Here is a 22,577-nt window from a genome sequence, read left to right as displayed (position 1 = left end):
GCCAGAATTGCAGTTGGTATCTTCCGATGCGATGAATTTAGAACTTTGAGTCAGATTCTTTATTTAAAAGAAATACACAGAAATAGAAGGACTTCTACAGCAATCTGGGCAAAATTGTATCAAAGGAAACCTAGATTGGAAAGTTTAGCTCTTAAGTGATATTTCATAAATGTTTTGAGAAACAGTCAGTCATAAATCCTTCTAAAATTCCTCCAAGGGCTTTATCTGCACCTTCTGGTCCCTGAGTGCTCTGTCAATCTCTCCCCTTACTTCCTAGCAGCTGCACTGCCTGTGCCCACAGCACTCAGAGCATCTGCCTAGGTACTGCATTAACTGTAAAAGGCAGTGAGAATCTTTGCAGTTCTTCAGAAAACCAGCAGAAGTTGGYAGCTGCTGTGTATATTTCTTCTACCTTTGTAGCATGAAAAATATTTTCAGTTGTTGCTATCAAAAATAAATAAATAGATAAATAAACTTACGTGGAGCTCTGTGAAGTGACTGGTGAAGGGACACAAATACCGAAAATATTTGAGGCGGGAAATTTTAAGAGAAATGAAAGGGAGATGCATACTTTGATTTAGAAGAACAGTAATTGTAAAACAGTCTGTTTAGATCATAATTTGTAGCTACATCTCATGTGGGAGCAGAGGCCCTTGGCTTTTCTTTCTCTTGACRGGCTTCCACACTTCTGAGGTAGCCAAAATAGGATGTGAAGGCAGGCGGTGCAGGGATGGGCTCCTGGTGACATCTGTGACGTGCTGCAGCTCTCCCAGATCCCTGCTGTTTGGTAGCTTTGTAGTCAGTGCCTCGGTATCCAAGAAAACCATGGAGTGGCATTCCATGGCAGCTTAATGGCATGGAACGCGTTAAGCTCCGGGCTGTTACTCAACTTCAGATGACTTGCTCAATTAAGCCTTTTCTTGTAGAAAATGAACATAGGACATGTCAATTATAGTCAAAGGAAATACTRCCCTAGTGAGCCATAATGGAAAATGAAGTCAGTGAAATCTGGAGCCAGGACATCTAATTTTAATCTGAACTTTTTGTGAAGCAACTTTGACATATACAGTTAGCATCAAGTTTTCTAACTGTGCAGAAGTCACTGATRGTGAGGAATGTGTCGTTACAATAAYAGGCATCCAGCAGATTGTTATAAATCTTCCTTAGAGAAATTCACTTTATATAAGTCTTGCTTTTTTTCAAGACTTTATTTTGCAGTGGAGCATATGAGGCTATACCACTTCAAAGTTTGTTTTTTCCTTGCCTTTTTCTGCACAGTTCTTACTCTATCTTAGCTCTTTCTTTCTGCTGTTTACTTTCAGACAAGAACATRTTGAAGAGAAATGAAATAAATTAACCCAATTTACATATTAACGTGATGAAAAACCAACACTTCATTTTTTCTGCAGTGTTAACCTTTTGACAAGAAATGACATTTTTAGCTTGCATCTTCAAACTTCCCTGCTTTGTAGACTTTTCCAAGCACTAATCCATAGGCTAAGTTGTGCCTGGAAGGGGTAGGGAGGGTGAAAGCCTAAAAAGATGCCTCCAAGCTGGTGATACAGCTGCAGAGCTGGAGCAGCACTGCCTCGGGGAGCTGGGCTCGCCTGGGACATCAGGCACTGTCATGGGGCTGCTGTTTCTACAGATACATAAGGGGTACTGAGACACGGCAAGCTCAGTTGTGGGCTCTTTGGTAAGGRAATGTTTATTTACTCGGTAAGTGCACTTTGTGAAGTGTTAACATTAAAAAGTGGTGTCACAGTTAACTGAACTTAGCAACCAGTTTGTTGTATGATGTTTTCCAGTGCCCGCTACTGGATGCACGCAGTTTTTCCCTGTAGCCAACGTGTCCCTGCTGGATAATGTTTCATCTGCCTGATAAGCAAATTAAGCAGCATGTTGGGACAGCAGCATTTTATTTTTAATGGTAGTACAAAGAACTTTGCAAAACTGTTTCAGATTACCCTGGATATAATGATTCATAGGTGTTACAGATTGAAAAGTGGTACCATAATAAATTCCCACACTTGAGACAGATCTCTAGCTCTTGCCTTCTAAATGATATTAGTTTCTTCTGCCTTTCCCCTAATCTTAATTGTCAGTCTTTGTTACATGACTGTAGAATTCTGAGCCCAAGTAGGCTGCCATGATAGATAGTGCTTTCTCTTAAGAGAGCTCTTTTAAAAAAGAGGTTGTTATTTTCACTTAGATTGTGGGAAATTGAAGCAATGAGAAAAGTAGCTTGTCTGAAGCCAGTCAACAGCAACCTTAGCAGGTTTTCTGCAGAAAAGTGACAAAGCTGGGGGGAGTTTCCTGATCTAGGAAAGTATCTTCTAGGCAAAACAGTGCAATGGTAGGTTATGGAAAGCTACCAATCACATTTTAGTAGTTTTTATTCCGAGTTATTAGTCACGCTAGCTGGAAGGAGAGGATCCTACCAYGAGTGAACTGAAGAGGTTTGTGAGGGGCACATGAGATGAATTCTTATCTCTACAACAAGCTTTCTGTGTGATTTTCTGTAAAACCTTGAACGTCTCTGACTGCCATTATCCCTGTTTTGTCCAAATGTAGCTCCCTGTGCACACGCACACCTCCCTTTCCTGTTGAGGTGACCACTGCCTGGAAAGATTGGCCTGTTATGTTGTGTAGAACCAGGCCATGGCTGCACCTCTGACTATGATCATAGCAGTGGCTTGGCAACCTGTCCAAGTGGTGTGCCAAAAAGCATTTCCCTTTTCTCAAATTAAAGGGCAACTGTGCATACAGTTACTCGGCTGGGAGACGCTTGATCTTAAAAGTGAAATGTTGCTGATCAGTTGGTTTGGTGATATCTTGCCTGCATTTGTAAGGAAGAGGTTTTTTGCCTTCTGAGGACACCAAACTCATCAGAAGCTGGGGACTGCTGCCTCGTTCAAGGTGCCTCTCACMGGTTCCTTGCCTGCCCCTTTTACTCAAAAATACCATTCGAAATGTGTCACTCTGTGTTGTCTTTTCCATATCTGTTATAGGCTACCAAGCTATATCATGGAAAAAAACACAAGTAATTGTAACCAGCTCACATTACTACAGTATTAAAAGTATGCATTTCTTTTTCTTTTCAGGGAGCAGAAGTTCTATTGGCATTTGAAGCTGATGTTCCCTCACAGTCATGCTGAATACACATTAAAAAGGTATAGAGCTTGAAAAACAGAATTTTATAAAGTTTAAATTAGTCTGCTAGAATTAAACTGCAAAATATTTTGATGTGTATGTTTACCTTCATACAAGATAAACTCAAATATTTCTGTCTTTATTAAAGAAGCATTTAAGTTTACATTATTTGAAGGTCTCCAGTTCTTTTTTGTTTGAAAAGTGGAAGAAATTTTATTCTCAGATTGAGGATCTTTACAAAGTGTTTGATTACTAGCCTTATGTAAATAGAGCCGCCTGTGTGTGATTATGGTCATATTCTTACACCTAAGATGCTCTGTCTTCATGGAGCAGATGTTCAACCAGATTTCCATCTTCACCATCACAGTGAAGCTGGRCTTCACATAGGGTGCAGTGGTTGCATAGTTGCCTTTGTAGGAAAGCCACAAACAAACAAAACAACCCTTCTATTAGCAGTTTTTTTCTGTCCTTTTTTTCCTCCTCATAAATTTTCCTAGCCTGAAGGGGAATGAGGAGTTGGCCTTGCCTACTGCTAGGGCTGTAGGAACAGCATGTTTCTGCTGTGGAGTTAGAAACAGAGATAGGCATCTGTTTACTCCCTGTGGATGCTAATGAAGTCCCAGTGTTGAAACTGAGGCAGAGCTGTCAGTTACCTGGGCTGTATTGATACACGCTTAAAATCCTCCCACAAGCTACTTTGTCGTGCAAACTGCAAGGGGCAGACATGTAGCTTCCTCCATATGACTCAGATAATAGCTTCTTGTGTACATGATGCACTATATCTTATGAGTTTGATTTTTATCTTTGATGAAAGGGTGCCAGAGGATAAAACACTCACTGATATCCTTAAGCCCTATATTGATCCAGTGGAGTCAGATCCTGTCATTTGTCAAAGGTATGTATTTGRAGAACTTTTTTTTTTTTTTTTGASACATTTGTCTAATTCACTAATAAAAGAACAGAATATTTCTGAAGAGATCAGTTAAACTCGTTTTAACTTCAGTATGTTAAATTGAGTTCCCAGACAGCGGTATATTCTTAATTCCTGAAATGGAAGTCATCCTAACATTCACTAATGAAGCCTTTGAATAGACACCAGATTTAAGCAGGAGAAGTTTAAGAAATTGATCCTGGCAGAAAGGTCAAATAAAGCAACTCAAACTCTAGAAATTRTAACCAAAATTAACCACAGTGGTGGCAGTAAACCATTCGTTTTGGAAGAAGTAGAAAGGCTGGCAATCACAGCCCTAATTTATAGTAGATCTTTAACATATAGCAAATGATTGTKTTTTTAATGAACAAATACTCTTTTTTGATTCTTGACATGCAAAATGTATCCATCCCTTGCTCATAATAAGGAGAAGTCTGAGGTATACAACTTTCTTAAGGTCTCCTGCATTTTTTTTTTTCAGATTAAAAATTTATACAATGTCTCCTCACTCAGATGTACAAATTTTAATGAAAATAGAAAACAGAAGACAGAACTCCACCAGGTAAGATTCACCTTTAGCTAATGTGATTGCTAGTTAAATCCAGGTTTTAAAATTTGGGATGTTCTTCCTTGTCTTTAATTCAGAAGATAAAGTTTACGTAATCTCTTGGATTAAGTTTCAGTGAGTTATGTGTAACCATTTAAAAAAAAAAAAAGATGAAAAGGTTATTTCTTTGTCTTTTAATATGTAAGCATGGAAGTTTCTGTGAAGCTGCTGTGAGCAGTAGGCTCAAGTGGCTTGTGCCTGGGCAGCGTCAGGCCCTAAGGGCGCTCCCAGCCACGCTGGTGTAGGTGCGTGGTGTAACCCCTTGGTGTTAAATACTGGGGGACTGTATTGACCAGCAGCAACGTGGGCATCCGCTCCCTTCTGCAGGTTTTGCAAGTTGAAGTGACAGCTGAGGACAGTTACCTTTTTAAAATGCTGCAGCCAAGTTACTTGCTTACCAACACACAATCACCGCATCTAAAAATAATGCATTTTTTTCAGTGATGCTAATTTATCACTCTGAATGCAGGCTTCCAAGTTCCCAGGATTCTGACTCCTCAAGAACAGCTTTGTTTCTATAAGAGATATAATCTTACATTTCAAAATTCAACTTAAAAACAAAACGTTCGTGTTCTAAATACCATTTTGAATGCTCCACCCTGTTGTCATTGTTACAGAAAAGGATATGTACTAGCCTTAATATCATAGCTTATTGTGGTTGACCAGTGATTCCTAGTTAGTATTCTTAAAGTACATTCTTTTCTTCAAATGTAACAAATGTAAAAATTGTGTTTCCCTGAAGCATGGGATATTCTTTCTAAGGAAAAAAATAATAGATATGTTAGAAGAATTCCTGTTGTAGATGGATTTCCTATTTGTGTCGGATTTCATTTTGTAGTAACTGCTTTACGGAAATGTGTGTAATTTGCTTCAGAACAGTTTTGACTTGTCTTTTTGCAGTTATTTGAAATATGAGTATAAAATTTGCCTTCAGAGAATTGTCAGCTCTAAGCCTTTTGTTTTGGGGTAAGATGTCTGGGCTGCTTTCCATTCATTTCAAAATGGCCATGTTCTGCATGCTTAGTAGAGCTGTTTCACTCCCCACACACTCATTCCATCCCCAGGCTGTATGTTTGAGAACACAATCTATATAATATGGCTTTTACATGGCTGTGTGTAACGTTTGGAAGAACCAGGTGTTGCAAATAAATGAAAAATGCTGATATTGTTCGCTACCCTGAAAAGTTCAGTGTGGAACTGAACTTCAGCTGTGCAAGGACCAGGATGTCTATAATGCACAATATAATATATAATGTGTATAATATACACATTATATTATATTATATAGCACATATATAATATATATGTATATTATGCACAATATAATATATAATGTAAAGGAGCCCTTTTAGAGCTCAGGCTGATGAAATGAGAGCAGGAACAATTTCCTATTTGAATGTATTTTAAAGATCAACTTTTTCTCTTTTCATTAGAGTAATAAACTGCATGCAAGGCTTGGGACAGCAGCCAAAGTGGTGTCTGAGTGGGCAATCTCTTGTGCACATCAGTTTCTTTTGTTATTTAACCACTTTCATTTTCTGAAATGGGTATAATGCTTCCTTAGTTCACAGACTTGTTGAGAGAGGATTGTTGTTATGAAAGTTTTTAGAAGAACCTCACACGTTGCACTACATTGAAAGAAAGCAAGTATCTTTAAGTGGGAGCCCCACCTTGTATTCACAGTGAGCTGTGCTGATTGATCTGACTGTGTCCTCAATACCCAAGCGATGGGAATCAGTATTTATCTCAACTAAGGTGARGCATAAAAAGAACAGTAGAAAGTTTTAAACAGAGAATATTTTCATTGAAAAGTGTGACTCCTCACATGGAAATTCTGCTCCCCGGCGTTAGTGGAGCAGCCCCAGCTGTGGCCGTGCAGATGGGTCAAGGAGCGGCACCCTGACCGAAAATTGCAGCCTGCAGAGGAAAAGCGGGGCTCGTTCGAGGCGGCTGCGCCAGGAGGACAGCACCTGTGTCCCCAGCCCCGGCCTCGCGCCAGCAGGCCCTGCCGGGGCCTCTGTGCTGGTCGTGGCGAGGGCTCTGTGCAGGAATTTGGGCTTTTCACTGTAGTCACTTTGCAATTTGGCAGGAGAAATCGCGTCTCCATCTCTCTGCGTTTTGGCCTCTCCRAGCTGCAGTCCCTGCTCTCGGCCACCTCATCCTGCCAGACTTTTAGGTTTACTGTTCCTGCAGTCTGGCAGAATCCTCTTCTGCCGCTTGGTGGGCAGCTTGGTATTGCCTACCAGTACACATAAGGCTCCGGTGCTCTTCTGCTTCCAGAGCCTTGGCTGGGYCTGCCACAAAAATTATTTCTCCAGCAGTGCTAGACACTAGGAAGAATTTAAGGATGTAAGTAGTTGAATCAGATGTTGTTTTAGGCTTAGCAGAACCTTTTGAGAAAAATACTTTTCATAGTTACAATTACGTATCATTGAGGTTGTGTGGTGCTGTTCCAGCGAACCTCTAAGCAGGATTTTTATGGGTTATGAAATGTTAGGCTTCTAGTTTCAAGATAACCATTTTACAGAAGGATTTTAGTATTTCCTGCAAATGTTTATAAACCAGGAGCTTGTGGCTTAGTTTTGGCTGTTTTCTATGTTTCACAGCAAACAACCATTTTAATCCAGAGGTCTTTTGCAGAATGCCTTAAGTTTTATTTTGTTTGTTATTTTTTCCTTCAGAAATATAATTTAACCATCTAATACACATTTCTGCTTCTTCATTTGATGTCTGCAGACCCTTAAAAGGCAGCTGGATAAATCCATTATATCTAATGCCTAGGTACAATGGATACTGCATGGGCACAGTGGAGAGCTGCTAAGCAGTGTGGTGCTTGCTYTCTTCGTGCTAATTGTCTCTCGTGATCAGTGGTGACGGTTCTTGGAGAAAACTTTCTCTTCTGTAACAAGCTCTTATTTCTGTTTCCTCAATCCTTCTCCTGACCAGTGTCCTGTCTGGGCTAAAACTGGCTGGTCAGGATTGCTTGCGGAATGAGTTGGTAGAGCTCCACAGCTACTCGGAGTGACGGTGATGGAGGAACCCAAAGCCTCCTTAATCTCTGCCCATGTCACCTCCACCCTGGCCGTGGCCTAATACTGCGTGTCACAATGGTTACACTGCTTGACAGTCTTCTCACTTAACTGTCCTTTGCTTTATTAGGAATCTTAGGAAGGAGGCTTTAAAAACACAAATGTTGCACAACTTTCTTCTTTCTTTAAAACCTCAGTTTGGAAAGAATCTGCCTTTGAATGGGTTGTTATAATAGTTTTCCGTTTGGTGGTACTTGCCTCTATCACCTGTTATGCAATATTCGGTTGGTGTCCATTCTCTCCTCAACTGAAACCATTCCAAGAAAGGTTTAACTGCTGCCTCCTGGATGATTTTTGCAGTCTACATTCTTTTACAGAGTAGTCTTTTCTTTCTTCAGAATAAATTAATGTCCTTACTGTCTTCAGTCCTTTATTTGGGATGCCTTCAAAGTGACTTCATATGGTAAGAGTATTGCTTTTTCCACTAAGGAAAGGAAAGATGCAATTGCCAAATTATACAATCTGGTTTAAGAAGTACACCTTCTCCTTTTCCTGCGAATTGCCTTATTAGGCTTTGTTTAAAAACAAAACAAAAAAAAAAAAAAAAGGAAGAATTCCAGGAACATACTCTTGATATTTGTTGTAGTTAAATTAATGGATAGATTTTTTCAGAACTGAAAATATTTGATGGAATATTTACTAGCTCATTCTTATCATATAAGGTGATTGGATTTTTAAAGAAAGAGTAATAGCAACAGAGTTGTTTCACAGTAAGCTTTTTTTTTTTTAACCTAGAGTACAATTAAGTAAATCATAACAAAATTAAACCATGCAACTGGAAGATCTGTTTTGCTGCATTTAGTAACAATGTGTATGACACCAGTTTAGATAGCTGCCCATCTCTGACCAGATTAGTTTAATGGAATTAAAAAATGGAACTTAAATATCTCATACATAAATGGAATCTTAAATATCAGTGTTAGCTCTTTTTTGCATGCTTTTTTTTTTTTTTTTTTTTTCCTTTGGCTGTTAGTGTGTTTGGAGTGACCTGGGAACCCTGTTTCAGAATAAGTTATTACAAAGTGCTTTGGAGCTCTTGAAGCTTTGAAGATACCAGTAGGCTCTGATTGAATGCTTAAGTACTTGGAAAATTTGACCTTGTTGGTGCTAAAAGCCTGGAAAGGGCCCTRCAGTCAGTGAGACATCTCCTTCAAGGCACCTGGCAACACCTCTATATCCTATAGTGTATCCTACACTATATCCTGTAGTTTTGCAGAGGTCAAACCCTCCAGCAATGTTGAGCGTATGAATTTGGTTGCAGCATTGGCCCTTATATTGGTGGTACTGGTGCAGTTCATGCTTCAGTTACTGAGAAAGCCAAAAATATGAAAACAGTTGCAACATCAAAGGACTCCTTGCTCTCTGCGGTGACGTTGRCTAATACATGTGAGAACACTGGCTTGTTTGCCACAGGAATTAGTTTGTTTGCCACTTAATTCTTGTGGGCTGCAGGAAGAAAATCTGCTAAGCAAGTATCAGAGGTCCTTCTGTATTAAATGCCACTGCTTTATGGCGGCGAGCACTTATTTTGCTCTAACTGATCCAATGCAGTTGCTTCTCAGAAAGTTGGATGATGTTAGTAATTTTGGAGCGCTTCCCTGTCTCAAGATCAGCTGGCACAAATGTGAGTTATTTCCTTGGATGACTGAGTTCTATGCTAAAAGAGAATTTTCTTTTGTAGCCTATTGTTTTTAAATATCTAAGGGATAGATCACATTAGTAGGTCACAGTAGTCATAGTAATAGATTTAGGAGGATGAAGTAAGTTCTTGATTTGCGTTGGTGTGTGTGTAAATATGCCAACAGACTTTCATAAAATTTTCTTGGAATTCACAGAGTAATATAATGGGACCAAGTCCTTTTAAATGTAGTGTTACTGGATTATTTATTTTCCTGTCATTTGAAAATGACCATTAGATAGCTGATGTTTTGTCAGTAGTTTTAAGATTATCAGACGTTTTTATATTTAAGTACATTGCGAATAGCCTCAAATGTTGATAGTGTTAGTGTTTTCCTTAGAGTCTGTCTCACTTTCTCCTATCGGCCTCTTAGGGCACTTCCTTCCACATTATCACTTGTGAATTACTTCATGGAAGGCCAGCAAAGCTTAGGGCTTTTGCTTTCTACTTCTCATATAAAATTCAGTTGCTTTAAAAATCACTGCTGTTAGTGTGATGTGCGGTATAGTTCATTTTTATCATCATATTGAAACTCATTTCAGAAATAGTAGTTTTTATTATTATGAATTCAGGCTTTTCCTACTGCATACTTGGTTGTATCTTCTTGTATGTCATTTTCGGCCTTCCCAGGTTGGCTCCCCCAGCCATTTCAGTGTCATTTTCACTTGCATTTTCTTTCTTTGTACTTCGAGCCCTGTGGGCAATGGCATGGAGAACAACAGATTCCAAGATACGCAGCTTTTACTGTAAAAATAGTCAGTTTTCTTTCCCATCTACATACATTTTCATTTGAAATCACGTATTACACAACACAGATGGAAAGCAGAAATCTAGTCATTGCTGACTATAAAAAGTATGTATGATCTGAATCTTCAATATGCATAACTAAATGTTTATGATGTCTTACTAGAATKACTTGACCTTTGAGATTTTAGGGATAATTTGAAACAAAACAGAATTGGTCCATCCCTCTATCTTGAGCAATCATTCATTTTTTCTTTTCCTGAAAAGGATTCCTTTATGAACCAGTATGCGCCTGTTTTTTAAAATAACAATCCAGCATTTTGTAACSCATGCTGAATTCTTTTGGATGAACTAGTTTATAATTAATGGTATTGCATTAGGACTTCTGGAGTGTCCCAGCTAGAGTGTCTAAGACTTTGAGCCATCTGTTGCACAAAGATTTATTTGAAATTGCAGTCTCCTCTCCAAAATCCTGCAGCCCGCATTACAGCAAGCTTGATCCAGACCGCTTAGAGAGGAGGAATGTGTGAGTAAGGAAGGAGGTAAAGGGTGAGATAACAGCAGAAGTGTTAGTGTTGGCCTCAGCCAGTGGTTTGTCCTCTGCCCGTCTCTTCATCTGSTGGTGTGATGTAAACACTCGGGCAGCTTCCAAAACTTCAGACCTTTCACATTTACAAAGGAGGTGGACAGACCCCAGATTCTAAAAATATGAGGAAAACCCTGCGCTTTACCCTTTTTTCTGCCACACAACTGGGCTTGTGGTATGAGAGCAGTGTAGCCAGCCTGTGCACGGGTTCTTCTTCCCTGTATTCCTGAGAAAGTGTGTTCCTGAGAACAGCGTCTAGGAGGCTGTTTCCAGAGCAGATGTTGCAGCTTGCTTCAGCCCGGCATCTTTCCTGGCATGCAGGCAGGAACTCGCCCATATAAATGTGTAGCATGTGCACAGTATAGGAAAAAAGCCTTTAAGGAAGTCCATGTATTGCGTAGCATGCACATATGAGGCATGCTTGAAGGCAGTCCATGAGGTTCACGAGAAAATTTTAGCTGGAAAGAAAAAGCCCTGTTGAGTAATCTGTTAAATATGTTGCCCCAGGGGCAGAGGCAGCAGCTAAAAATGAGTTTGCAGACCAGAGGTGGAAGCCYCTCGTCCTGTTCCAGTCCATCTCTAGCTGCGATGCATTGAGGAGTTTAACAAGCACCCAGTTGGATGCAGTTTAATTAAGCATTTTCCCAAAGGAGYGAGAAGGTCTGTCTTGGAAAGAGCAAGACACCGCCTTGGAGCTAGTTCACGAGCTAGCAAGGTCAGAATGAGCTTTCCTCAGCTTGGGGGCCAGGCAGCATGGGGGGGCTGGAGTCAAAGCCCTCTGGAAGCAGAGAGGCAGCTGTGCTTGTATTTGAGGGTGCTGAGGTGGCTTGGGAACTGTGAGAAATGCACTGTGAGAAATGGCAGCTTAACCATCACATTTTATCGTAGGCAGCGTAAAGGGGAGCCTTTTTATGTTCCAGTCAGAAAGGCAAGAACCTGTTATTTCCTTCTGGTGATGCCAAAGGGGAATCCCTCTGTTCTTCTCTTTCCTGACGGAAATGAGCTGGGACTGATTGTTTCGACCCCGCCAAGGAGGGAATTGACCTTCCTGCTTGTTTTGCCAAGAAAATAGCTTGTTTTCTTCATTCGCTAACTTTTTGTTTTCATTGTAAACCATTAGTAACCCCTTAATGGAAAGTTTCCAGCACTGAGATTCCCATGCAGATAAGTATAAACTTGCACAGAAATATGAATTTCCTGACTAGGTAGAGACATCCTTTGGTGTGCTTTGGTTAAACCTCCCTACCTTGAAGATTATTTACAGAAATGTCTCGAGATATATCTCATAAAACAGTGTAACAGATGAACTGTAGACTTGTGGCATTAGGTTTTTCTTCTCTCTCACCATGCCAGTATTTTATGAATGATAAATTTGCATGCATTGATTTTCTTGCTTGTTGGGGGAACCCAGCACCCACAGCTTTTATTGTGCTAATAATGCCACTAATACTGAGACAGTTTTTGAAACTTCAAGAATCCATCTTTAGTAGTCAATCTACTCTTTCTAGAAACTTTTCCTTTGTGAAATTTCATATTCCCTTTAGGCCTTTTGCCTGTCATTAACTCATTATGATGTTTTGTTTGTCATTCCTGGAGTAGCCTCATATGATTTTGGTATAAATTTTTTGGCTACGCTGTGCAACTTTTTTTTTGTTTTAATTTTTTCTTTTTAACCTGTTTTTCAGCAATTTATGGAGCTGTTGGTAAATTCATGTTTGTATAAAGCAGCACTGCCAGGACACACTTGGATTATAGTGTTCTTGCTGCTAGATTGTATAATTCCTTCTCATGTCTTATGTGGGGAAAAATGTATGATTTCTTAAACTTCAGTATCCCTTTGCTTATGTGTTCTTTAAACCAAATTTTACTGAATCGAAGGAAATGATATTTACTAGTTTCATGTTTTCCTTCTGGTCTTGTTTTGTCCTACTTTGTCCTATAAGGAAAGACTCAGAGTGGCTTGTCCTTCAGTTAGTCTTTAGATCGTTTTAATATATCCTGAATCCTTTTACCACTTCACTCCTAAAGCTCTGTCTGCTGAATTGTTGCAGCAGATCCCTTATCTGCTTTTTATTTTTTGCCATCAACTGATCTGTTTTTCCATGATTGCCTTAAACAACTGTTGCTGTGTTTTTCTTTTTGAGTAGTTGCCTCATTCTCAAGAGGTTTAAACAAGGACAGCCTTTGTGCTTCTAGGGTGACATACTAATATTTTATTTTCCATTAACTGTTTTGTGTATTTTCCATGGTAAAAGTGAACAACCTAATGAATACTTCCAGCCAAATATTACTAGGCCTAATAATTTAGGTGACAGTGTCCCTGCTATCTTATTATTTTGCTTTTCCTAGGATGTTTTAACTCAAAAAGTTTAGTTTTCCTGATGTTGTTTTGTAATCGATTCTCAGCAGAACTTGTGGGCAAAATTAGCTAATAAGATTTTTTTTTTTTTTTAAACGCACACTTTGTCTTGTGCTGTAAAGAAGGTGCTAATGAAGACAGAGATCTGACTGAAAAGGGTTTTTTCAGGAAGCTGGTCTGTATTGACATAGACCAAACTGTGCAAGTTTTCACAATATTGGAGAAGTTAGTGGATGTTTGATGGTGCAAACTCCAAACGTTCGAGTCCAGGAGAGTCACCATGGAGTGTAAAGAGGAGCCGTCAGGTTGTGAAATGAATGGCACTATAATTCTGCTCAGRTTAGAATACTAATTTGAACTTGGTTGGTCTCCCTCTTTCTTTCCTTAAAAGAATATTCAACCAAATTAGAGACTTTCTCACTGTTGAGCAGTTGTTAAGAATTGTACTGAAAAGGAAGTTTTATGGCAAATAATTACAACCCCCTCTCTCCCTTTTTTTGCTCATTTTCTAATTCTCCCATATATGGACTTACAAAATTAACTGTTCCACGTTTTTAAAAAGTCAAAAAATATTAAATAGAAGAATTACCTATCATGGTGTATGTGCAATACATAGTGTTCACTTTCTGAAATATAACTTTCATGTCTAATTCAAAAGTGCATTTCACTACTTCCATGTTCACCAAATCATAACCACACGAAGAGGTTATTCACCGCTTAGGAATGAAAGTCCATCTGTTAGTTATTATCCTTGCTGTGCTACAGCACTTCAGCATGGAAGCGACTTTGCAAACGTCGTATCCAATTTTTACTCTCTTCTAGGCAAACTGAGATACCTAGAAAAGGCTTGGAAAAAAAAMCAACCCTTTTTAAGTTAGTGGGAGTTAGTGGGAGCTTGGTGATGAATTTTTAGCATTAGGCCTGAAATAGATTCCTGAAGTCCTGTGTTCTATTTTGTCTCAATTGTGTCARAAAGTACCTTAATGTTTTCCCTTGGTTCTACGAAGAAAAAAAAAAAAATCTTTGCTTTAAAATATGAAAAATGGCTTTATTTGATATCTGTCACTGGAAGTTTTTGAACATTATTATACAAACATATGTGTTTTAGTAATATATGCAGTGACTTTAGATGATTAAAACTTGTTTGTTTTCTTTTCAGTGACTRAAAGATCAAATTGAAGATATAACATGTTTGCAATTTATCTTTAATTCCAGATTGCAAGGGKTTTTTTTTACTATTAAAATCATAGTTCCTGTAGATGACATGCAGGAAAACCTGCTCTTAGCAGGGAATTTCCTGCTGTCTGAACTCATGGAGACAAGTTACGCCACCAAGATGATAGCCATGGGCTCCATTTGGGGAGCTTGTTGTCATGCGGTGACCTAATATAGCATTCCTGTCTGTGGGAGACAGATTAGCAGACTGAATTTTTGAATTCCTGGAAGGTAGTGGAATAACTATAGATACTGAAGCTGTCCTTTGCAGAAGCTCAAATGCTTTCTAAAGTGCGGAGCTGAATTAAATCCAGCCTTTTGTGGAAGGTAAAGAGGTGATTGATAGAGAGAATATATTTTAAAAGATTAAATGGAACTTATGTGGGATTGCTGAGTCTTGTTAAAGTTTCTCAATGGYCACAAATTTGGTAGGTTTTTAAACTGCCTGCTGGCAGTCAGAATTTTGCTTAATTTTTGTCCTTTGAAAAGCAGTTATTGTTATTTCACCCCAGCTGAAATCAAAAGCTGTTGCCTGCCAAGATTGTCTCTTTGTGGTCTTTATAAATGGAATCTTCTGACTAAGACAAGATCCAGGCCCGTTTTTTGGGACATTGCTTGGGGGGAGAAATTAATCAGGGAGGTATGTTAAAAAGGGTGTAGAAAGGGAGACTGAGGGAAGGTATGGCATGGGCTGAGAAAATATGTGGGAAGTAGCAGGGCCAGCAGCCCATTGCAGGAAGGGAGCAAGGAGAAGTGCCCCTGGCCGTGATAGTTGGGAAGCCATTGGAGGCAAGATGGGGAGAAAGTGCTTTAGATACTGGAATATGAATACTTTAATAAAGAGTTATTTTAGAAAAAGGCTAGGGGGAGTGCATGTGTTACTCATTTGTTTCCAAATTCAGTCTAGAGATGTGCTGTATCGCATATATCTGGGCTCAAAGGTGCCTGTTTCTGGCCGACACGCGTGGTCAGTGCTAGGCAGCCGTGGAAGGGTTGAGAGAATCTGTGACATTGGGCAGCGAGGGAGGAGTTTTGGGACYGTGCTCCATTCGTTACAGGAGCCCAAACCAGTCTGATCTCCAAATCCATTTTACCCTAAAGGGAAGCAGCTTGTCTGTTCTTGTGTTTGTGGCAGGCCCTGGGGTGCAGGGGGGTCACAGAGGGCAAGGACAAGCTCGTGTTGGTTGTCCCTCATTCCTAACGGTGCACCGAGGGAAAGGCCTGGGCAGGGCTGCAGCCCAGCGCAGGTTCTTGCTGAGCGGCCGGGCAGCGCGGCGGTGCTGCAGGGTCGGCAGGTGAAGCCGTTGGTGGAAGGCCATCTCCTCGGGGTCTGGTGCTGCGTGCCGGCCCTGGGGCGCCGGCCTCCCGAGGCCGCTGCCCCGCAGGCGCTGGGGACCCGCGCGCTGCCCCTCCTGCCCAGCGGTGCTCAGCTCACCACAGTGCGCCGTCAGGAGCCTCATAAAAATCCATTTCGTGCCGTTTTTCAGGTTCATTCTCTTCAGCTTTGCTCCAAAATGGCAAGAGCCTTTTGCAAGTTAAAACTGAGCTTAGAGTGTGAAATGAGGGTTCTGGAAAAGCCTTGCGGACCAGTCGTCTTCTGGCCAGAGGCCTGTGCTGTTAACTCCCCACTGTATGATTAGGATCTACTGCTGGGAGAAGATCTGGGAGGTTTTATCAGGACAAAGCCTTTTGGAGAGAGCCTGAAAAACTGAGCCTTCCTCAGGAGCCACCCTATATTTGTGTTTGGATTTGAGGGACAAGTGTTGGTTTTCCATTGAGATCCTCTAAGGATGTGTGTAGTCAAGGAGGAGGGTGGCAGGTGGATTAGCAGAAAAGCTCGAGCTGCCCTTCCATATGACGTGGAGGGTGCGATAGACTGAAGTCTTTGGGATAGAGCAGGGAAGCTTAAAGGAGAAGGATTAAGYTCCATTGTTATATTCTCCCTGAAGTTTATAGCCCAGATTATGCACTAAAACTTTGGATGTTTCCTCTGTCACTGTCAACCAATAAAATTTACGTTAAAAAAAACAGAAAAGATAAAGCTGTGACTCGGTGATCTAACACATCAGTAATTTACTATCATAAAATAGTTTTAGTACAAATGTTTTATCTTTTGCCAAGCTGGACGCTAAAGATGTTTTGTCTAAAACATGAGATAATGGAAAGTGTATTGTGGCATGTGAATTACTTTAGCCTCTTGGTGGTAAATGTTTGCTTAACTAGAAAAGAATGTGTCGAGGCCTTGGCCAAAGGAAAGGTATTGCCATACTTTGCATTTAGAGTACTGTAAATAAAGCAGTAAATATGTTTCTGCTCATGTGTGTTAATCTGCAAGTTATGAATGCATTCATTCAATAAGAAATGTAATATACTGTTATCCCTTTTAAAGGGTTTCAGTAAGAACAGGTCATAATTACTTTGGGTTGTGAGAAACATGAAACCAAATATTTTCAGGATGATTAAAGTTTGAATATGAGAGTGAAATAGCTTTTGCTCAAACTAAATTTTCCTTAAATCCCAAGAACTCAAATCTTATTTTACCTTCAATATTCTTCTTGTCCACTGACTCCTGTGATATACTGTTCTTAATTGAACATTCCTGTAAATCATAAAGTAACTTCCTTAACCCGTCCAGTGTATTTTTGGCCAAAGAAAACCCAGCTGCATAACATGCAAATGCCCAGAGAAGGAAGAGCAGCTATGGGAAATACTTTGATTATTGCCCAGAGTGTGGTTTATTTTTGARCTTCATGTGCTTATAACTGATGCAGTAGCTTAGTAATTTAATAAACCTGATTACAGAAAGAATCACATAACTGAGATGGTGGTATAATAATATCTCAGCGCATTTGTTGGAGGCGGGAAGTATATCAAATGAAAGCAACAGGGCCCTCTTTTAGAGGGCATGGAAACATGCCTGCCTTTCCCCAAAAGCCTATCCCCAGGATTTTGGTTAGAGAGTCGGGAGAGAGTATTAAGTTATAGGATGTAATTGTGGAGAATATGCTCCGTTTACTTTTTATTGCTGTGGCATAATTTGTTGCATAACTGGCTTTACCCTGTAGGATGGAGAGGATCCCTTATATGGGAAAGGGCTGCTCATCCAAGCCCGGGGCCTCTTGTAGTACACACAAATATGTGGGGTTTTCTACGGAGAATTGTTTGCAGATGATGCTGGGAGCAGAGATTTGCTTAGGCATAAACAGGAATATCATACCATCTTTCAGAAAGAGCTGCCCTAATGGGGATGTGTGTTGTACCCAGGCCATTACTCCTGCACAAACAGCGCTCTAAGCATTTCCAATAGATTTGTTTTGATAGTCATTTAGCTTTGCTTTTTGCTTTGACTTTTCAATAAATCATTGATAATTCATAAGCAAATGTGATAAATTAACATTGCAAACCTTGTAAATTAAAGCTATAGTATTAAAGACCTTAAGTGTGAAAAACTGCCAACGTGTATTAGTATATACTAAGGGTGACTGGTTGGGAAAAACAAGTAGAATATTGAGTCTTACGTTCATTTAGAATTGGATTTTCATAAATGGAAAAAAGAAAATTTAACTGCATAATGTGTAGTGATCAGAGAAGGAAGAGGCACTATAGAAAATATTTATATAAAAATATATGGGCATTTTGATGTCCATATCTGATTTTGGTAAAAATATCCATTAAGAACTCTTAAAATGTTTCAGTCCATAGGAAAAGGAGAATATCATTTTCCTTCTCATATTCTTAGGCTCAGAAGTTAAGAAGGTTAAAAAAAATCATTTTGTCCTTTGTAGTATTAAAACCTAAAATATTATTTCCTGTTATTTTTAAGGTACCATGAACTGGATGCCAGTAGAAGCCTGCTAGACAATTTGAAAGACAAAGTAATAATTGAGTACCCAACTTTATTTGTGGTCTTGAAAACACTGAAGAATGACATGGTGGTTCTGGGCCAAGGTAAGCATATCTTGATTTCCTGTTATGCTATACTTAGATATTTTAGTTGAATAAACAATAATTAAGGATACACCCATTATTAATGCTGGGAATGTACAGTATGTCTTGTATTTCCCTCTGAATATAAAAGATCACTGTAAAAACGCTGTTAGGAATGCTCTGTCTTAAATCAACTGGTTCATGGCTTATGAACACAAGCTGTATTGTATATATTTGTCCCAAATTTGTTAAGAAGCGCCTGGTCCATTTTTGTATAGTTTCAGCCATCACAGTAAAATATCTCTCCATATTGTACTAAATCTTGAAATGAATAAAGTTTGACAGAGTTGGTCAGTTGGTCAGAAAAGTCAAGCAGTCTGGGCAAGGTCAGTTATAATAAGCCTCCTTATCATGAAAGGGAATGATTCTCCATCATTTCTAGCAGAGCTCTTAACACTGGACAAGTGGTTTTGAATACACAGTAGCCATTAGCAATCATAGTGGGGAAGGAACTTTGTAGCTGGGTTCAAAACAGTACGTGATCTTTGAGAAGTACTCTATGGTGAGAAAATTTAGCAGTGAGTCCAGGTCTTGTAGGGATTTATATTTCAGTTTTGAGGCTCATTTCCACCCTTTTCCCCATCGTAAAGGCTCCTGTCCCAGCTTAACATTTTGCAGCTGCTGGTAGAAGGGGCAGTTTAACTAGTCACTGTAGTTGTTCATCCCATCATTTTCAAGGATGAACAAGTCCGATTCTTAGATATTTCTGAGAAGTTTTGAGCAATCTTTCAGTGCGAATTTTCCTTACAAAAGCTGAATCATGGTTCTCTATTTACTTACTCTGAAAAATGTGATCCTGAGACTTCTGTACCAGTGCTATATTCACACTAGGCATACACATAGATTTACTGGAGGACAAGGACACTAGGTACCTCCAGTTTAACCATTATTTGTTCTTAAGTGGTCTGCCTTTCCCCTGTGGCTTAGATGCCAGAAGGGAATTGCAATCGATTGACTCATAAACTCAGTCTGAACAGGGTGACAGTCATTATTGTCATCTGAGCCAGCAGGGACGTTGTCCTTTTAAGGGTACAGATTCCAATAGGTGTTGACCAAAGGACTCTATTTTGAAGTCCAGCTCCAGCCGTGCCCGTGCTGCCCCTCGAGGCAGGGACCCTGCCTGCAGCCCCATAACCAGGAGCACTGGCCACTATCTCAGCTTCGGGGACCACCTCATTATTTTGATCTCCTTTTTTGGCAGCTCTTTCTATAGATTCCATAACAATCAAGAGTCCAGTTCCCTGTTGAGAGGTATTGAATATAGTGGAGCAAATAATTATAATTAGGGAAGAAAAATAGTTATGATTAAAATTGTGAAAATCATTGTTATTTTTGTGCATTTTTGAGTTGACAAATTGGCATTTACTTCAGGCTTGAGTTGGGTTTACATCCTTTTCTTGGAGCCTTTTCTGTTAGCATGGAAGTAAACCTGACTCAGGATCTAAGGAGAGGAAAGAGAATTCAGAGAGGGAGGGTGAAACCCACTTAAAATTAGTATCTTTTCAAGATCTGTATCTAGTCATTTATTGTTTGGGTGCAAAGTGAAGACTCAGTGACTGAAAGAAAACATTGAAAATAGTTTCACTTGCAATTATGTATATAAATAGCTGGAGACATTGTGTTTATTGCGGATAATGTGTTTATTTGAATATTTACAGCGCATTTAAATGCAAAATGGAGATATTTATGTAGTATAGAAGATTAACAAGGTTAAGTCTTACACAGTAAGTATCGATTCAGCCAGACCTCCTGCTGTCCAAAGTGCTCTTTTGTGCCTGTTCACACTACAACATTCATTTACACTCTGGTGAAGGGATGAAATATTTTGTTCAGTGTTCAGCATTAAAATCTCCTTCTTTCCTTCCTTAATATTTTCTATAAGGTAGTTTTAGCACTTGGCGATTTTTGGAGGTAAAATTTGGAAAGTAAAAAGCCATCTTCTCTTGAGTATTATCACTGGAATAAAGGAGAAAGAGCAATATTTGTCTATCAGCTTAGTGAGTTTGTTTCAGTGTTGCTTGCTGAGGCTCTGAGTGCAGCACCAGCAGCTTGGGAAGGATGATCATGACTCCTGTGCTTCGTTATTGCCCCCAAAGGCAGAGGGGAGCTGGAGCTGGGCCCTAACAAGGAGGAGGCCACGCTAGAACTTAGGGAACACAAGGCCTCTCTTTCCTATCCTTGTCCTCAGAAATGGCTGGAGCATTTTGGCTGAAACATTCAACAAAAATATCTGATTGAGGAAGGTAACTGGCACTCGAGAATTGAATTCAGTGTTTAASTTTTATGCGAGGAGTAAACTGCACACATATCTATGATGTCAAACCTGTGAAAAACACTCTTTTTGAAAGAGAACCATCTGTAATTTCTGCTAAATAAAACTTACTCTAGCAGACTAAACTAAAGCTAAAATTTGTCTGTAGAGCTTCTCTGTGAATCAGAAGATTACCAGATTCTTTTATGTGATGTCTCGATGCTCGACTTGCTGAGAGCAAAAACTACAGGTGCTCTCAGYGTGCGAGGGCAGTCGTGGCTGAAGTCAGCAGGGGATTATGGAAGTTTTTACAGGACTTAGGGACCAAAATAATCCTCACTCCATGCATTACTCAGTACATATCTGGCATATGTAAATGTTAATTGATTATACACTGGATTTAATGTAGACAAAATGTGACCTCAAATGTTTCTGGGTGAAGTGCTTCTATTTTCTTGAACAAATTCCATTGCAGCTGTACAGGTGCGCACTGTGTCCCACGTACTAGGCACACTTGCCAGCTGCAGAAGTTATCTGCACGAGGCAGCAGCAGTATCTCACAGCTCCCACTGGGTCCTGTTTCCTGAATGACACATATGGCCCTCAATGCTCAAAACCTTCTCTTGGTGGTGCCACCAAGCAGCGGCACGAGGGGTGACCTCACCGCAGGGTGACRGCTCCGTGGGTGCTGGGGCGGGCGGCTGAGGGCTGCTCCGGGAAATGAGCGCTGCATTTGGGAAATGATATCAAGGGAACGCAACAGGCTGCTCTGAAGCCCGAGTTGTTGTGGAGCTTTCACCTCATCAGCTTTAGGTCATGGATTCCTGCAGCTTCACACTGGCTTTGGGCTGCTGGAACACGTTGAAGGAGCATGTATGTGCCTCAGCTTAGTTTTCATTTCCAGGTAGTATTTCTCAGTGGTTCTCCATCTTAAGCAAAATACTAACAAGGCTGCAAATGATTTGTAGTTGATTGCTGTTGTAATAGGCGCATGTGGCAACCTGGACGTTTAAAAACAAGGCACCAGTCTGAAACTGAGCGGATGAAGAGGAAGATTTTTTGTGGGATAAATACCCTGCTTGACTGAAAGACGAAGATTTAAAAAATAAATCCCAAGCATAGTCTTGCTTTCCTCTACAACTGCAAGGTCCTACACAGGGCTACATCCTGTGTTACGAAACGGCTCCTATCTCATGAAATGGTTATCCTCAAGGAAGCTGGGATTACAGCGGGAAGATAGGGAACGCTGCTGCTCTTTCATGAGCAAAGCAGAAGGGGGAGAACAGTGTTGTAACTAATGGCTTATTTTGTTTTGTTTTATTTGTCTCCTACACCCTCAGATGACAGTGGATCTGCTGAGGACTCGAGCAGTGAAAGTTCATCCCTTTCATCTGAGGAAGAAGGGGAAATTCGGGAGAGTTCATGACAGTTCTTTGAGAGAAGAGGGTGGGACGTGCCTTTCATATTCTTTTATTTAATTGCTTTTTTTTTTATGTAACTGGCTTCTTTGAGATTCAGTTTGGAATGCTTTGCTAAAAAGAGCACCTCTAAACTGCCTGTTTAATTTGGATTTTGTAACTCATCTAGGTGTGTAAATAAAGAGATGGCGGTTGTTGGTCCTAGTAAATCCGATGTTCTTACTGCATTACACAGCTCAGCTTTGTCCATATATCTTTTAAGGTAAAAACCGGGTAACCCAAATGTAAAGCTTCCAGGTGAGCTTCAACAACATATTTTTCTCTTTATCCTGAAATGTTTGTGTTTTATTACCAAATATTTAAATTCAGATGAGTGTTTCTATTGACAGGTGGATTTGTTAGTCGTAATGTTAAATTTCTTTTAAAATCTTRTGTTTTCTTAGACAGTTTTTCTTTTAGGATACTTTTTATCATGCAGAGCTGCTGCAGATGTGGTGACGTTTTGGGTGCAGGGTGCAGTTACTGGGTTGCATCCTGCCTACCATGTTCAGCACAGGTC

At 39.9% G+C, this 22,577-nt stretch overlaps 1 protein-coding gene across 1 annotated transcript in view; it reads left to right on the top strand.

The window, feature by feature from the left end:
• Positions 1–22,577, top strand: part of ZNHIT6 (zinc finger HIT-type containing 6) — a 31,100-nt gene extending 8,523 nt beyond the window's left edge. Inside the window, exons 5-9 of the mRNA XM_026038018.1 lie at positions 3,105–3,173; positions 3,968–4,048; positions 4,566–4,646; positions 18,186–18,310; positions 21,941–22,577. Of these exons, the coding sequence (XP_025893803.1) occupies positions 3,105–3,173; positions 3,968–4,048; positions 4,566–4,646; positions 18,186–18,310; positions 21,941–22,026 (442 nt within the window). The 3' untranslated portion in view covers positions 22,027–22,577. The remainder of the gene's footprint in view (positions 1–3,104; positions 3,174–3,967; positions 4,049–4,565; positions 4,647–18,185; positions 18,311–21,940) is intronic.

Source organism: Nothoprocta perdicaria, unplaced genomic scaffold (genome assembly GCF_003342845.1).
Source record: "Nothoprocta perdicaria isolate Ctin4 unplaced genomic scaffold, notPer1 scaffold_20, whole genome shotgun sequence".
Lineage (NCBI taxonomy): Eukaryota > Metazoa > Chordata > Aves > Tinamiformes > Tinamidae > Nothoprocta > Nothoprocta perdicaria.
This window is presented reverse-complemented; position numbering and strand designations above follow the sequence as displayed.